Source organism: Gekko japonicus, unplaced genomic scaffold (assembly GCF_001447785.1).
Source record: "Gekko japonicus isolate JY-2015 unplaced genomic scaffold, Gekko_japonicus_V1.1 scaffold1305, whole genome shotgun sequence".
NCBI classification, from domain to species: Eukaryota; Metazoa; Chordata; class Lepidosauria; order Squamata; family Gekkonidae; genus Gekko; species Gekko japonicus.
In genome coordinates this window covers 276,444-293,235 of record NW_015170318.1, presented here as the reverse complement: position 1 = coordinate 293,235, position 16,792 = coordinate 276,444, and the positions used below count along the sequence as shown (strand labels likewise).

The following is a 16,792-nucleotide window of genomic DNA, read 5'->3' as shown; positions in this document are numbered from 1 at the left end:
CCGCCGTCGCCAGGATGTGACGCTATGCGTCGCTCTGGCAACGGGACTCCAAACAGCCCTGTTGCCAGAGCAACACATCCTGGCGACGGCGGTGCAATGCGTATCGCTGTCCCCCGCGGCAGGGATCCTGTGAAGACGCACGGATCCCCCACCGCGGCTTGGCAGCCCTACTAAGAATACCCCAACGGAGAGCTGGCAACCTTTTTTACTTTCTACCTTCTTTCTGCAGGGAAAAGTACAACCTAAAGTGATCCATATATCACTCCCTTCCATATATCAAATAAGCGCAAAACTAAAATTAAAAAAAACCCTAAGTGTTAACAAGAAGAAAGAAAGGGAGAGAAGGATATTTTTTTTAAGTGATATAATCTAAACTCCATGCACACGTTCTAAATCCTCTACCAGGATTTGGCTGTACCAGGCTATTGTCTGTTCAAGAAGGCTGATCTATTGTATATGTTCTAGAATGACAGAATAGGCTTAAAATTATACATTTTACATTTGATCTTTGTTAGCTTCCCTGACCTTATTAACTCCCAGTCCAAGACTTTGCAAGCAGAAGAAGACCAAGAAAGTATGGTGAAAACTGGGGACCTTGGAAGAGACATGAAGGGCAGGCTATGAGTTTGGTTCAGATCATGGCTGGTTGAGATGAGTTCTTGTGGTGCCCACAGGCTTGCTAACCGACTTCATCTTCTCCTCTTTCTCTAGGGCTGACCTGGCTGATCATTTTAATGTCGGCAGTGGTGACCAGCATCACTGGCCTGTCCATTTCCGCCATCTCCACCAACGGCAAGGTCAAAGCAGGTAAGCAGGAAGCAGCGATGACTGAACATGGAGGACCGTGTTGTGCTGGAACTCACATACGGTGGTTAAATACTCAAGTGACCTGGAAGGTGGGCAGAAGCAGACAAAACCAAATGCCGCCCCCCCCTCCTAATTCTATGTTGGTCAACATGTAATAAAGTGGCTCAAGTGGTTAAGACGCTGAACTGCAGGCTGTGGAAGGTCGGTAGTTCAGCAGTTCGAGATCCGAGTGTGCCGCATGACGGAGTGAGCTCCCGTCTCTAGTTCCAGCTCCTGCCAACCTAGCGGTTCGAAAGCAAGAAATTGCAAGTCGATAAATAGGTACCACTTCGGTGGGAAGGTAACAGCGTTCCGTGCACCTTGGTGTTTAGTCATGCCAGCCACATGACCACGGAAACGTCTTCAGACAGCGCTGGCTCTTCGGCTTTGAAACGGAGATGAGCACCGCAACCCTAGAGTCGGATTCGACTGGCTTTCGAGCAAGGGAGACCTTTACCTTTACCTTTTACAACATGTATTAATGAACTAAATAACTGGTAGTTTGATATGACCGAGAGTTGTAAATCAGGAGGTTCCCTCGTTCAAATCACACCTCAGCCATGAACTTACAAGGTAGTCTTAGATAGGCCCTTATTCCTTCAGCCTTTAGCTGCAGGATATGGAGATTAACGCCGGCCTCCCTTACAGGACTGTTGAGAAGATATTACATGTGAAGTGATTTGAACCTGTACCCCCTCAGAAATGCCTACATATATTAAAGTGCAAATTGCAAATTGGTTCTGTATGAATAAGGGAAACTCTTGTCCACAGTCATCTAGCTACCGATTCTAGTTAAATATTCCACGCAACTGTGTTTATGCTAGCTGAACTTGTTATCTCGTTCATACGTAATAACGTTAGTTTTTTATTATTAAGACAATTCTAGCGGTGATCACAGATGACACTTTGTATGTAAAGTTATTGAAATCTGTTTTATTGTTGAAAACCAATAAAAAGATTTAAACAAAAAAGAAATGTGAAATTAATAACTATATTACTCTCTCAAAACCAGTTGCTTGAAGAGAAGTACTTCACCTCCTTTAGGATTGGGCTGTCCTTGAGGGGGGAAATGTCTGAACCGGCTCTCTTGTTTCTGGCACAGGGGGCACTTACTTCCTCATCTCACGTAGCTTGGGTCCGGAGCTTGGTGGCTCCATTGGGCTTCTCTTCTCCTTCGCCAACGCCGTTGCCGTGGCTATGCACGTGGTGGGCTTTGCCGAAACTGTCAAGGATCTCCTGGTGGTATGTGGAATATAACCAGTCCCTCCCATTTACTCCACAGTAGGCTTGCCAACCTCCAGGTGGGGCCTGGAGATCTCCTGGAATCACAAGTGATCTGCAGATGACAGAGATCAGTTTCCCTGAAGAAAATGGCTGCTTTGGAGGGTGGGCTCTGTGGCATTATCCTGTGCTGAGGTACCCCCCTCCCCCCCAAAAAAATCCACCCTCCTCAGGCTCCACCCCCAAATCTCCAGGAATTTCCCAACCCGGAGTTGGCAACCCTATGGCAGGTCCCGTCTCCAGAAATTTCCCAGTTTGGAGTGGCAGCCTGACTCTACGACATCTCGACATCTCTCTTCGTCAACAGCTCTTTACTGATTACTATAAAGATTTCTGATGCTTCTCAGAAAATTACGGCCAAGTTGGGTTTTTATATTGCCAACTTATTGTGTAATTATTCAGACAGGTACTTAGTGATATGTAAATTCCTCCAACTGATTTTTCACTTTGCATTTAGTGTTTGGGGTCAGCACTGTAAAATAAATCTTTATAATGATATTATAAGTTTTTACATGCTGCTCTGGAGCCACGTTCTTAGCACTCTTTGTTGTTCTATGGTGTGGCTCAGCTACTATTGTATCCGCGAGTTGCAAACTGACTCCACACCAGTTGCCTTCTCAGGGCTACAGTTGCCATTAAATTAACCCAAAGGAGACAGAGGCGGGTACCTTTCCTTCTTCAGGGACTCCCTCTTGAACATGTGTATCTAGCTGCTTTTGTAGCCGCCAGGCAATGGGTAGGAGCAAAGGAAATGCCCTCTAGGGGGGAAATGATGTCAGGATTCGGGCCAAGCTTTTAAGCCTTTTCTGGCTAACACTTGCCTTTGCCATCCTCCAACAGGAGTTCGATGTGGAGATGTCTGACCCAGTGAACGACATACGCATCGTGGGTGTGATCACCACCACTCTTCTGCTTGGCATTACCTTCGCTGGCATGGAATGGGAAGCAAAGGTAATTGAAGGAAAGTGATGCCGAGATTTTTAGGATATAACAGGTCTGCTCTGAGAATGGAGTGCCGCTTAGTGGCCAGCAGCATATTTTGAGCCTGAATGTTAATTGAGATCAGCGTCCCATCTGAATTTAATATTCTTAAGGCTTGTTGTCTAACATTTATGAAACTGAGAGCTTTGGCACCACTATAATATCTCCTGAAGAAGATCCATTTTTTGAAACGTTGTCATGTAATCCTGAGACGACGTTGATTATGTACCTTGGTTCAAGGATTTTCTATTGAGTTGTGTATCATGTTATAGTGCTTTAGATTGCAATACATAAACAGCATTCTTTATAAGTCTTATGACTGTTTGATTGTGGGTCAGACTATCACGACTGTTGGCTTTATACTTGTTTTACATTTTAATATGGAACCACAGGTTTGTAAATATTTTGAATAAGAAAAATTCTAAAAAAATAAGTGTATCCGTTTTCATTTTAAGATGGAAAATGTTGAAAGCACCAAAGGTCTGTTAAAGGGAGAGGGGGGGGGGGACCAGCCTGCTTAAGCCCTGAAGAGCTTAAAGACTCCTGGAGGGTTAGGTTTTGGGAGGTGGGCTTTCCAAATTGTCGTTTTCCCCCCATCCTGTGATTCCCCCATGGACCCCCCAGCTTAGTCCATACCGCTATAGATTAGTTTGATTTAATAGTTATTCCCTCTGCTCATAGAATTCTGGGAACTGTAATTCTGTAAGTGGGGAGACCTGTAGCCAAGGAGACTCCACACACCCTCACCAAACTACACTTCCCAAGATGCTCTGAACATAAGAAGCTGTTTTATTCTGAGTCAGCCCATTGGTCCATTGCCTCTTAGTATTAGCAATTCTGACTGGCAGAAATTCTCTAAGCCAGGCTCTTTCTGTGCTATGCAGCATCCTTTTCACTGGTGATGCCAAGATGGGTAGCCGTATTAGTCTGTCTGTAGCTCTTGCTGTTTTCGACTACTGGTGATGCTCAGGACTGAACCTGGACTTTATGCCGTTTTACCTTGAACTGTTTGGTGTAGTGGTTAAGTGCGTGGACTCCTTTCTGGGAGAACCGGGTTTGATTCCCCACTCCTCCATTTGCAGCTGCTGGATGACCTTGGGCAAGCCATAGTTCTGTCGCAGCTGTTCTCTCAAGGACCGTTCTGGAAAGAGCTCTCTCAGCCCCTCCTAGCTCACAGGGTGTCTGTTGTGGGGAGGGGACGGGGAAGGAGTTTGCAAGCTGCTCTGAGACACCTTCGGGTAGTGAAGGGCGGGGTATAAATCCAATCTCCTCCTCCTCCTTCTCCTCCTCCTCCTCTTCTTTTTCGTGAAGGAAACTATGATGGATAAGGCGATATAAAACCAATATGATATATATATTTATATTCATTCATATCAAAAAGGAGAAACAGGACCTTTGGGTTTTGGGTTTTCCTGAAAGGAAATTGGCTTCCAGTTGGGCCAAGGAAAATTTTGCTGGGAACCATGGCTCTGTGGTGGATTTTATTCTTTTCTCTCCTCCCCAATTATTGTTTCCTTTCTCTCTTCCCAGGCTCAGATTGTCTTCTTCATTGTCATCATCTTATCTTTCATCAGCTACTTCATCGGAACCATTATCCCAGTCTCCAAAGAGCAGCAGTCTAAGGGACATTTCGGCTATAAAAGTATGTTTTATAAAAACATCCCCAGCGGGCATTAATGCTCCCTCTAAGCTGTGCATTAATGCTCCCTCTAAGTCTTGTGAGCAAAAATTCCACTTTGCAAGCTGCTGGCATTACAAGTTGTGAGCGAGCGATTTGGCTACTGTATAAATTAGTTTGCTCTGGAGCCCTCCTTCCTGAGCGAAGACAAGAATCTGTGAGCTGGAGGCTAAAAACCTGCGAGCTAGCTCACACTAACGCAGCTTAGAGGGAACAAAACACTGGTCAGCATTCCCCCTCAGCCATCAACTCAAGGCAAAAAAAAAACAACCAACCTCGCCTGGCTGGGCGGGTGCCAGGTGGCCCATCGAGAATTTGATTTGAGCTGGGGATCCAAAGTAGTCACAATTCTGCTTTTGCTCCGCTGTGTTTAGATAGACCGCTTGACCTCTCTCCCCTCCTCAAAGGCGACATCTTCTTGCAAAACATCGTGCCTGAATGGCGGGGAGAGGACGGAAGTTTCTTCGGCATGTTCTCCATCTTCTTCCCTTCAGCTACTGGCATCCTGGCTGGTGCCAATATCTCCGGAGACCTCAAGGTATACGGTTGGGCCTTCATCTATCTCATAGCCAAGCATGCCTTCTCATGTGGCACCCCTTTCCCACTGCAACTCCCCCCCCCAATGTTCTTGCCCACTGATAGCACACACTCAACCGGTGCTTCGCCAACTGCACTGGCTCCAGGCTGAATTCTGGATCAGGTTCAAGGTTCTGGTACTAGCCTTTAAGGCCCTAACGGTCTGGGACCAGCGGATCTATGGGACTGCCTCTCCTGGTATATCTCCAGAAGAATGTTACAGCACAGCTCATTAGCACATTAGGCCGCACCCCCATGTTACCAGAAGTGTGGTCATCCAGCCACACCCACCTTTCCCTTCTTATTCTGTTTACCTTGTTTGTTGTCAAAACCCAGGGCTTTTTTGTAGCAGGAACTCCTTTGCATGTTAGGCCACACACCCCTAATGTAGCCAATCCTAATGAGTTTCTGCTGTTGGGTATGGCCTGTTATGCTAATGAGTTCCTGCTGGGCGTGCCCAACTTGGGAGCTAGCCGGAACTCTGTTCCTGTGCGTTCCTGCCCAATAATAGCCCTGAGAGGAACATTACACTCTGGGAAGAAGAACCTCCTGGTGATTTCCGGTTCTAAAGATACCCAGCTGTCCTCAACCAGAGCTAGGGCCTTTTCAGCTCTGGGGCTGGCGTGGCAGAACTCTCTACCTAATGACATCTGTGCCCTGTGGGATCTAGTGCAGTTCCGCAGGGCCTGCAAGGCAGAGATGTTTCGCCAGGCTGATAGTTGAGGACAGCAACAGTTTTTCCACTGAGCCTGGCTTCCCCCATCTTTCCTCTCCCCCTCATGGGGTAAGGACACAATTTGGTCCATAAGCACCATCTGAAATAGTCTTAGAGATCTTGCTGTTGTTTTAACTTGACTGCAAATGTATTGATTTATTGAAATGCTGGTTGTTGGAATGTATTGCTGTTGGAACGGGGCGTTTAGGGGACGGCCATCTTGTCTTTAGGAATGTTAATCTTGGAATTGGTTGATAGGAGCACCAAATGTGTTTTAATTATGATATATTTTTAATATTTTGTATTGTATTAGTGTTTTGTTTTGGTGATAGCCGCCCTGAGCCTCCGGGGAGGGCGGGATAGAAATGTAAATAATAAATAAATAAATAAATTCATTGAAATGTTGTTCACCGCCCTGAGCCCTGTGCAGATCAGTTTCGCTCCGTGATAACCCACTGACCAATTGGAACGGCTGGGGAAAGGGAAGAGCCAATGAGCAGCTGGGCTCAGCCACGTTGACGGAGCAGGCCTCCGTGTCTCATTGTCTGTCTCTGGTGAGGCCACTTCCGGTCCACTATTATGGGGCACAGAGAATCTAACCTTCATCCCTTCTCGTCCTTTCGCCTTGGCAGGACCCTGAAGCGGCCATCCCTCAAGGAACGCTGATGGCTATTTTCTTGACCACCATGACCTACTTGGCCATCGCTGCCACCATAGGTAAAGAGCCTGCCATCAGATCTTCATGGCCTCCCCAGATATTCAGCCGTAAGGAGGAGGATGGCCAATTAGTGGAAGGAGCCATACCTCAAGGCAGAAGGGGATGACCACGCATCACTGTCCCTCCTTGACCCGTTCTGGGCCTGGCCACGGCGCGATGGTGCAGAGGAGGGAATGGGTGGGTGCCAGCCATAAGCCAACCTGAACGATGCCAGTCGTAGTAAGTGGTTTGGATTCGCCCTCTTCTTTATCCAGGTGCTTGCGTGATCCGCAACGCCAGTGGCAACCTGAACGACACCATGATGGCCACCAACTTCACAGGGGATTGCGTCGGCTTGGGCTGTGGCTATGGGTGGAACTTCACCGAGTGCGCCTTGAATGGGACCTGCAAATACGGGCTGGCCAATGACTACCAGGTAGGAAACATTTGCTGGGATTGGACCCCCCCAAATGCCCAAGACTGTCTGTGGAAGTGAGGTCTTGTGGTTGGGGCTCGTTCCATGCAAAGAAAGATCTCCATCTCTCTCTGTTTCCTAGGCGATGAGCATGGTGTCGGCGTTCAGTCCCCTGATCACGGCCGGGATTTTTGCTGCCACCCTGTCCTCTGCTTTGGCGTGCTTTGTCTCTGCTCCCAAGGTCTTCCAGGTTAGTTCAGAAGAGGATGTGAGGGACAGAGATATGGATGCTACTCTGACAAGGTTGGAACAAGGGTCTTGAGGCCCTTAGTGGTGCAGGAACAAATTCTCCAGTTTTCATCTTATGCTTGTGCAGTCCAGCCCTTGAAGGCTCATGTAATTCCTGTAGCAAAACGACCAGTGCTAACCCAGTGGGTGCGTTCAGACGGGGCGTTTCTGCTGGCATAAACTGCACCGGTTGGAACCGGTGCCGTTTATGCCGGCAGAAACGCGATCACAGTTACCCTCCATTTTGCGGATGGCTCCGGTGGACGCCCGCTCACACGCTGCGGGCGTCGGTGTTTGCTTTTTTTAAAAAAAGGACAGTTTGAGCATGCGCATAGGCAGCCTTTCAGAGAATGGCGATTTTTGCGCATGCTCAACCCCCCCATTACATTTAAACTTTAAAGGTAAGCACTTACCTTTAAGGTTTAAAGCCCAACCTGGCCTCCCTGTAGTCCCGGACTCCTCCGGGAAGTTAAAGTAAGGCGCTTTTTTTTTTTTAACCAAACGCTCAGGGCGAAGCTTCGCCTGAGCGCATATCGCTAAGTTAAAAAAAAATGGTGGGGGATAGCCAGAAGCCTGAGGCTTCCGACGGAAGTGTCTCTGGAACGGTGGAGAGCGATCAGACGCCGGGGTGCACCGTTTTCAACCGTTGCACTCAGTTTACCACCACTTCGGACCTAGTGGCAGAGTGCAACGGTTTAAAGCTCTTTACAACGGATAGAGAGGGAAGACAGCTGTTTCCCGTGTGAACGCTGGTAAGTACACCGGTTGGAACCGTCACAGATCCCATTATAAACGCTGCGTCTGAACGCACCCAGTGTCTGATAGCCAGCGTGGTGTAGTGGTTATAGAGTCAGACTAAGATCTGGGAGAACCAGGTCCGAATCCCCACTTTGCCACGAGAGCTTGCTGGGGGGGGGGGTCCTTCGTCCAGTCAGACACTCTGAGCTGAACTATCTCACAGGGTAGTTGTGAGGATAAAATAGAGGAGAGGAGAACTATATAAGTTTTGGGATACTTGGTTAATATAGCAGAATTTGCCCAGTCATAGAAGTGTGACTATTGAGTGCTGTAAATAAATCTCTCAAGAAGTATATTGCAAAAAGTAAAAGTAGATTCAGGTTGCAGTCAAAAGGAGAGAGAGAAACCTAATCTAAGCAGTACTTTTCCTATCACAAATGGCCAGCTGGTCTGGCATCATGTCTATGGGAGTATGAGGACATTGTATCTACAGGAGAGTTGCAGAGATGTATGACTCCATGAAGAGCCATATGCAGAAGGGGGGGGGGAGCAAGAGCCAGAGAGAGAGAGAGAGAAGAGGGATCAAAGCTCCCAGGTGAGGACAAAGAGAGGCATCCCATTCAAGAAGAGCACCCTTAGAGCAATGTAGAGCAATACACCCTTAGAGCAATGTAGCTCCCCCTAGTGTCTAGGCAACTGAGTTGTTCAATGGAAGAATAAATTGCTTTGGGTGCCCACTGGGAAGAAAGACGGGGTACGAAGGAAAGAAATGAATATAATGAATGAATTAATACAATGAACGAATTCATATAATTAACTAATTAATTTCCTCTTCAATCCCATCTAATGTTACCTCTTTAACTCCTGTTGTACCCCAGCCCAGAGCATTAATATAAATAGCTGTGGTACAGGGAACAGCTACCAGCATCCCAAGCAATAAAGTATTTATTAAAAAGAAAATGTCTACAAGCATACTTTTAGCACTGCACAAAGAGGCAGCGTGATATAGTGGTTAAGAGCAGCGGGGTCTAATCTGGAGAAATGGGTTTGATTCCCCACTCCTACACATGAATCCTACTGGGTGACCTTGGGCCAGTCACGGTTCCCTACAAACTCTCAGCCCCACCTACCTCACAAGGTGCCTATTGTGAGGAGAGGAAGGGAAGGCGATAGTGAGCCACTTTGAGACTCCTTCAGGTAGAGGAAAGTGGGGTATAAAAACCTACTCTTCTTCCTCTTCTTTAACTAATAATGGTAGCAGTTATCAGTGTGGTGTAGTAGGTTAGGGTGTTGAACTGGTAGATGGGACAGCCCAGGTTTAAATACCTACCCAGGTTTAAAGCCTGTCGGGTGACCTTGGGCCACTCACTTTCTTGCAGCCTAAAGAAGGAGAAGAGAGCTACGTAGGTTGCTCTAGCAGTTAGGGCGGAAATGGATTAAAACATAATAGATGGATAGCTAGATAACCACCACAGGCCTCTCACTCTAAATCACATGATAAACTGGTTCTCTGCCGAGAAAGGAGGAGAATCTTTATCACACCTTCCTATCTTGTCAGAAATCTGGGAATGCGGAATAGTGGACAAATAATCCTGACCGCATAGCAGGGTGATGAAGATGACCAGCATACCATGCAAAGTTACCAGTTGTGAAATAGCCATCTTTGTTGCGTGCTCAGAAGGTTTGGGAGAACACCCGACACTCTCAGCATGTGATGTACATGTCAATGAGGACCTCTGTCCCTTGCTGGTTCAAGACTAGTTCTCAGGGCAGAGCTCCACGTTACGTGTGGTTCTGCGAGTATTTTTCCAGACTTTCTTTAAAAAAAAAACCACCACCACCAACAGAACATGACCGTGACACAGTGACACAAAACAGACACAGTGGCAGTCATGGATCTGGCAAAGTGATATAAATGATATCCTCTCTTTGGATCAGAGGCAAGCAAACAGGGGGATCCAACTCCTGCTTGCTTTTGATCGCTGAAACTGAGTTTTCCGTGGCGTTCTTGATCTTTTTAAGGGGGGAAAGGTTGTAATAGGACACATCTTTGCCCCTTCAAAACTATCATTTTGCTACTGGAGGAGGAGATTGGATTTATACCTCGCCCTTCACTACCCAGAGGAGTCTCAAAGCGGCTTACAAACTCCTTTCCCTTCCCCTCCCCACAACAGACACCCTGTGTGGTAGGTGGGGCTGAGAGAGCTCTTGACAGGAACTGCTCTTGAGAGAAGAAGAGATTGGATTTATACCCCGCCCTTCACTACCCAAAGGAGTCTCAGAGTGGCTTACAAACTCCTTTCCCTTCCCCTCCCCACAACAGACACCCTGTGAGGTAGGTGGGGCTGAGAGAGCTCTGACAGAAATGGCTCTTTTTCAAGGACAGCTCTTGTCAGAACTATGGCTTGCCCAAGGTCATCCAGCCAGGTGCAAGTGGAAGAGTGGGGAATCAAACCCGGTTCTCCCAGATTAGAGTCCGCACACTTAACCACGACACCAAACTGGTTCTTCCCCAGAATGGATTGGAAGGATGTAGACCTGTGGGTCTATTCACTAGTTATCATAAGGTACTCATTCCTTTTGTGTAAAGCAAGTGATTTCTTTTTTAACAAGATGGAAATTGTAATGCCGTCTAGTAAATATGGTCTAATAATTCAAATATACTGCAACACTGCCATTCAGTCACGTAAAACAGAGCTATAGCTGGATATTTTGGGCGAGTCTATCGATCGTCAGGAGGAGTTTTTCCAAAATAAGGGTGGTGTCACCTCCTATAGACATGGCAGGTGTCTCTGGGCAGGATGTTTGGGAATGGAAATATTCCAGTGAGGAAAACCCTGCCCTGTTTCCATACTGATCTCATGTCTAAGGAGGGGAGGGGGGTGGGTGGAATGCAGAGCCAGCCAGCCTTTGCAAGGGGTGGGGAGAGGACTGGCAGCTCTGGGTTGGGAAATTCCTGTAATGACTATCCAGGAGTCCGCCCTTCAAAGCAGCCATTTCCTCCAAGAGAACTGATCTCTGTAATCTGAAGGCCAGTTGTAATTCCCGAGTATCTTCAGCCTCTAGGGATCCCAAGTCCCCCCCCTCTAGGGATCCCAAGTCCCCGGCGCCGCCGGATTGGGCCCCGGGGGGAACTCCACCCCGACGTGTGCGTCACCCGGAAGTTACGCGGGCACGCCGGGGGCGGGGCTACGGCCATACAAGGGAAAACTCTATGGGTTTCCCTTGTATGGCCATGGCCCCGCCCTCAGCGTGCCTGGCGGCCTCCCATCACTTCCGGGTGATGTGCGCATGGTGCGCGCACGCAAAGCGCATGCACGCGCACACAAGACGCTGGTCGGGAGCCCCCCCGCTCCCGGCAAAGATAGACTTGGCAACCCTACCAGCCTCCCATCTGGAGGTCGGCAACCTTCAATGGGGAAGATCATGTCATCCAAAACGGGACCAGCTCCTGTGACACAGCTGAGCACTCACGGAAGCCTGCAACCACTTCTGTCCACGAGGACATTTGGAAATGGCTCTGTGGGTAGGGCCTGACTCTCCCCCCACCCAGGCCCCCTTTCTCTCATCTCCCAGGGTCCCTCGCTCACACCTTCTGCCACTCTTCCCTACAGTGCCTCTGCCAGGACAACCTCTACCCCTTCATTGGCTTCTTCTCCAAGGGATATGGGAAGAACAAGGAGCCTCTCAGGGCCTACGGCTTGACCTACCTCCTGGCTATCGCCTTCGTCCTCATTGGTAAGTGAGGCCTCCTCCTGATCCATCCTGTGACCCACGACGGCGCAAAACCTCAATGGAAAGTCAGCTGACCTCCACATTAGGCTGTGGCTTCACGCTGCAGATGGGGCTGCCTTTGCCAAAGGCCTGGGAGCAAAATATCGTTGCCCGTCTTTTGAGAAGCGTCAGCCAGCCTGAAATTTGACACTTGTTCTCAAACACCTGCAGGGGCTATTCTTTGGTCTCCGGGCCAAGGCAGAATGCTGGTTTTATTCTTTGAAGCCCTTTGGTGAGACCCAGGGCTATTTTGGGGCAGGAACGCACAGGAACGGAGTCCCGGCTGGCTCCCGCGTTGGCCACGCCCAGCAGGAACTCATTAGCATAATAGGCCACACCCAGGACCAGAAACTCATTAGGATTGGCTACATTAGGGGTGTGTGGCCTAACATGCAAAGGAGTCCCTGCTACAAAAAAAGCCCTGGGTTTTGACAACAAACAAGGTAAACAGAATAAGAAGCAAAAGGTGGGTGTGGCTGGATAACCACACTTCTGGTAACATGGGGGTGCAGCCTAATAGGCTAATGAGCTGTGCAGTCAGGGGCATGGCCTAATATGCTAATGAGTTTCTGCTGTTAGGTGTGGCCTATTATGCTAATGAGTTCCTGCTGGGCTTTTTCTACAAAAAAAGCCCTGGAGAGCCAGTTTGGTGTCGTGGTTAAGTGCGCGGACTCTGATCTGGGAGAACCGGGTGTGATTCCCCACTCCTCCACTTGCAGCTGCTGGATGAACTTGGGCAAGCCATAGTTCTGTCAGAGGTGTTTTTGAAAAAGAGCAGTTTCTGTCAGAGCTCTCTCAGCCCCACCCACCTCACAGGTTGTCTGTTGTGGGGAGGGGAAGGGAAAGGAGTTTGTAAGCCACTCTGAGACTCCGAGTGAAGGGCGGGGTATAAATCCAACCTCTTTTCTTCTTCATGGTCTGAGCCTTCACTGTCTCAGGAGGTGCCTTAGAGGGGTCTTCCATAGCTTTAAGGTGCACCCAACAATGCTCAGCCATTCCATAAGGTGCTTTTGAGTTGTGTGGACGAAGGGTATCTGCAGAACAGCCCACATCAGACTAAGGTACCAAAATGATTAACTTGGAAGTCCTTCTCTTAATAAGTTACAATTGACAATCATGGATTGGCATGGGTGAGGACTAGCCACTTCAGCAGTGCCCACGCAAGAACCTTCCCTCAGCGCCATCCGCCCCACCAGGGTGATTTTTCTCTCCTTTGCCCCGGCAGCTGAGCTCAACACCATCGCCCCCATCATCTCCAACTTCTTCCTCTGCTCGTATGCCCTCATCAACTTCAGCTGCTTCCATGCCACCATTACGAACTCTCCAGGTGAGGCAGGCGGGATAGATGGTGTGCGAGAGAGGCGGGGGTGGGGTGGGGTGGAGTGAGCACATCTGCTTTCACGTTGTGTTCGGATTGGAGGAGCCAGTGAACGATGCCGGGCGAGTGACCAATCCGAAAGAGCTTGTGGCCTGTGCTCTTTGGAGAGTCAGAAGGTGATCTGAGTTGGGCCGGTTCTCCACCGCAGGACCCCAAGGGGGGGGGGGCTACAGTCTCCAGGGCCGGCTCGCTCACTAGGCGAACTAGGCGTTCGCCTAGAGCGCCCCAACCATTAGGGGCACCAAACTGCACCCACCCCCCTGCCAAAAGCGCCCCCCGCTGGCTCTGACCGGGGGGCGCACGGGGGGCACTAGAAGGGATCCTCGCCTAGGGTGCAAAATATGCTGGGGCCGGCCCTGACAGTCTCAGTCAGTGAGCTTGCTGCGTGAGGTGAATGAGTGACTGTTGTGGGTCAGTGATGACATGAACGATAAATCAGGGCTTTATGATTCCTGGCTTGTGGACGGCCACCCCAGCTGACGCTCCCTTGGCCCCTCCTAGGCTGGAGACCTTCCTTCCGCTACTTCAGCAAATGGACCGCCCTCTTCGGGTCCATCATCTCTGTGGTCATCATGTTCCTGCTGTGGGCAGCCCTCATCGTGGTCGGGGTCATCGTCGTGAGCTTGGCGTACGTCACCTACAAGAAACCAGGTGAGGGACCTTGGGCTTCTTCAGTCTGTCGAACGAGGGGTGCCGCTGATGGTGAGCTGAGGCAAGGGGTGGGAGTGTGGGAGTTAAGCCGGCTTAGGACCACCCAGGGCTATTTTTGGGCAGGAACGCACAGGAACGGAGTTCTGGCTGGCTCCCAAGTTGGCCACACCCAGCAGGAACTCATTAGCATAACAGGCCACACCCAACAGCAGAAACTCATTTGGATTGGCTACATTAGGGGTGTGTGGCCTAACATGCAAAGGAGTCCCTGCGACAAAAAAAGGCCCTGGGTTTGGACCACAAACAAGGTAAACAGAATAAGAAGCAAAAGGTGGGTGTGGCTGGATGACCACACTTCTGGTAACATGGGGGTGCGGCCTAATGTGCTAATGAGCTGTGCTGTCAGGGGTGTGGCCCAATATGCTAATGAGTTCCTGCTGTTGGGTGTGGCCTATTATGCTAATGAGTTCCTGCTGGGCTTTTTCTACAAAAAGAGTCCTGGATCACCCCCTCTGATCCAGAAGCTCAGCTCAGTTGAGGGCATGAGCTAGAAGTCCTAGATTTGAACTTCAGAGTGTTCCGCTCAGGGCTTATCTGCAGATTCAGCGAAAGGACAGGGCAAGGTCCCTCCTGGATTGTACCACTGCTGGTGGTACAGCCTGCTATCTGAAACTAGTCTGTTGTTGTCCTAGGCCAACATCCACTCCGGGCTCACAAATCCTCTTAGAAGGAGGAGGCCAACAAATATGCCAGTGATTGCTAGACTTCTGACAGCTGCCAGTTTGGTGTAGTGGTTAAGTGCGCGGACTCTAATCTGGGAGAACCGGGTTTGATTCCCCACTCCTCCACTTGCAGCTGCTGGATGATCTTGGTACTTGGTCAAGCCATAGTTCTGACAAGAGCTGTCCTTGAAAGGGTAGTTCTTGAAAGAGCTCTCTCAGCCCCACCCACCTCACAGGGTGTCTGTTGTGGGGAGGGGAAGGGAAAGGAGTTTGTAAACCGCTCTGAGACTCCGAGTGAAGGGCAGGGTATAAATCCAATCTCCTCCTCCTTCTCCTCCACTCCATGTGAATTAAATCTGAAGGCCTGTTTCACTCTTATACCTCCCCTCCTGAGTTTCTTTTTAGTGAGCATGATTTCTTGCCCTCAAAAGCACCGACTGTGGGCTTTGCAACCATCTGTTGCATCTCTGTATGAGTCACTGCTCTGGAAGTGCCTCCTGACTGACATGGCTAGAGTAGTAATTCACAGAGATGCAACAGATAGGGCTGAATTTTGCAGAGTGCTTTCCCCCAATGCAAGGAGCCTTCCTGTGGCTTTTCCTTTCTGGAGGTCTTCAAGTGGAAGCTGAACAGCCATTGCTCAAGGACGTGGCATTGGATTTCCTGCCTTGAGCAGGGGGTGGGATGAGACGGCCTAAGGCCCTTTCCAACTCATCGATTCTACCAAAGCTGGTCCTTCAACTGGCTGTCTTCCTAGATTCACTGAGAAATGTTGCGATTCTCCCTCTGGAAAGAAGGCAGGTGATGTGGACCGAACCATTCCTAATTTTTTCTCCTGTCTCCTCCCCAACAGATGCAAACTGGGGTTCCTCAGTGCAGGCTGGCACCTACAGCATGGCCCTGTCAAACGCCGTGAACCTGGTCAATGTAGAAGATCACGTCAAGAACTTCCGGTGAGGCCAATACTGTGCTACTAGGTTGAGGGTCAGAACGCAGGTTTCCTTAAAGGGCCTAAATATATGTCGCCCTGGCCTGGATCGCCAAGGCTAGCCCGATCTTGTCAGATCTTGGAAGCTAAGCAGGGTTGGCCCTGGTTAGCACTTGGCAGGGGTCATTTCCTGCAGGAGCGCACAGGAGCGGAGCTCCGGCAGTAAAGAGCCCAGGGGGCGGGCACATGCAACAAGCCCCGCCCCCTGCTCCCAGCAGCCCTCAGTCAGAGCAAGAAGCAGCCAGGTAAATTGCAGAACACCCTCCCCACCCCCCCGGCCCAAAACAGTCCAGTGGCACCTTTAAGACCAAGTTTTATTCAGGTACAAGCTTTCCCCTCCTCTGTGAAGAGAGATCTGCACGTCCCCCCCCCCACAATAGCTAGCAATCCAAAACAGTCCAGTCGTGCCTTCTGACACACTTCCGGTGATGTCAGGGGGCGTGGCATATGCAAATAAGCTATGCTAATGAGCTCCTGCACCTCTTTTTCTACGAAATGACCCCTTGGATGGGAGGTCACCAAAGAAGTCCAGGGTTTCCGTGCAGAGGCAAGCAAAGGCAACCCCCCCTGTCCATCTCCAGCCTTGAAAACCCTGTAGGGTCACCTTAAGTCAGCTGTGAATTGACAACACTTTTCACCCACCGCGTGTATGTTACAATTTCTACACATTCTCCTCAGTTTGTCTCGAGGACTTTTTGTCTGGGGTCAGCTGCGAGTCCCCTGCTGGGATCTCCGTTTCCAGGTTCACAAGGGCCTGATTTAGATCAGGACTGCCACAGGACTGGGGAAAGGGGATTTCAGTCCTGCCCACCAGGCCCATTTCCTGACCAGACAGAATAAAGGTGAGATGGGTGAGAGGTTCAAGCCCAGCTGTTGCCGTATCGACGCCTCCTGCGTCTTCCAAGCCACCCTTCCGTTCCCAAGTGGCAGTGCGATGAGGCACACACATGTGGAGTACCGTCATCACCCATCCACCAACAGCAAGCCGGGGAAAGAGCCAGTTTGGTGTGGTGGCTAAGTGCGCGGACTCTAATCTGGGAGAACCGGGTTTGATTCCCCGCTCT

The 16,792-nt window shown here is 49.7% G+C and overlaps 1 protein-coding gene across 1 annotated transcript in view; it reads left to right on the top strand.

Annotated features, from left to right (window-relative positions):
- LOC107116167 (solute carrier family 12 member 3-like) overlaps positions 1–16,792 on the top strand; it is a 37,724-nt gene that overhangs the window by 4,171 nt on the left and 16,761 nt on the right. The window contains 12 exon segments of the mRNA XM_015418040.1: positions 712–807; positions 1,949–2,088; positions 2,968–3,078; positions 4,639–4,750; positions 5,194–5,324; positions 6,710–6,794; positions 7,050–7,210; positions 7,332–7,439; positions 11,830–11,953; positions 13,215–13,316; positions 13,869–14,018; positions 15,594–15,693. Of these exon segments, the coding sequence (XP_015273526.1) occupies positions 712–807; positions 1,949–2,088; positions 2,968–3,078; positions 4,639–4,750; positions 5,194–5,324; positions 6,710–6,794; positions 7,050–7,210; positions 7,332–7,439; positions 11,830–11,953; positions 13,215–13,316; positions 13,869–14,018; positions 15,594–15,693 (1,420 nt within the window).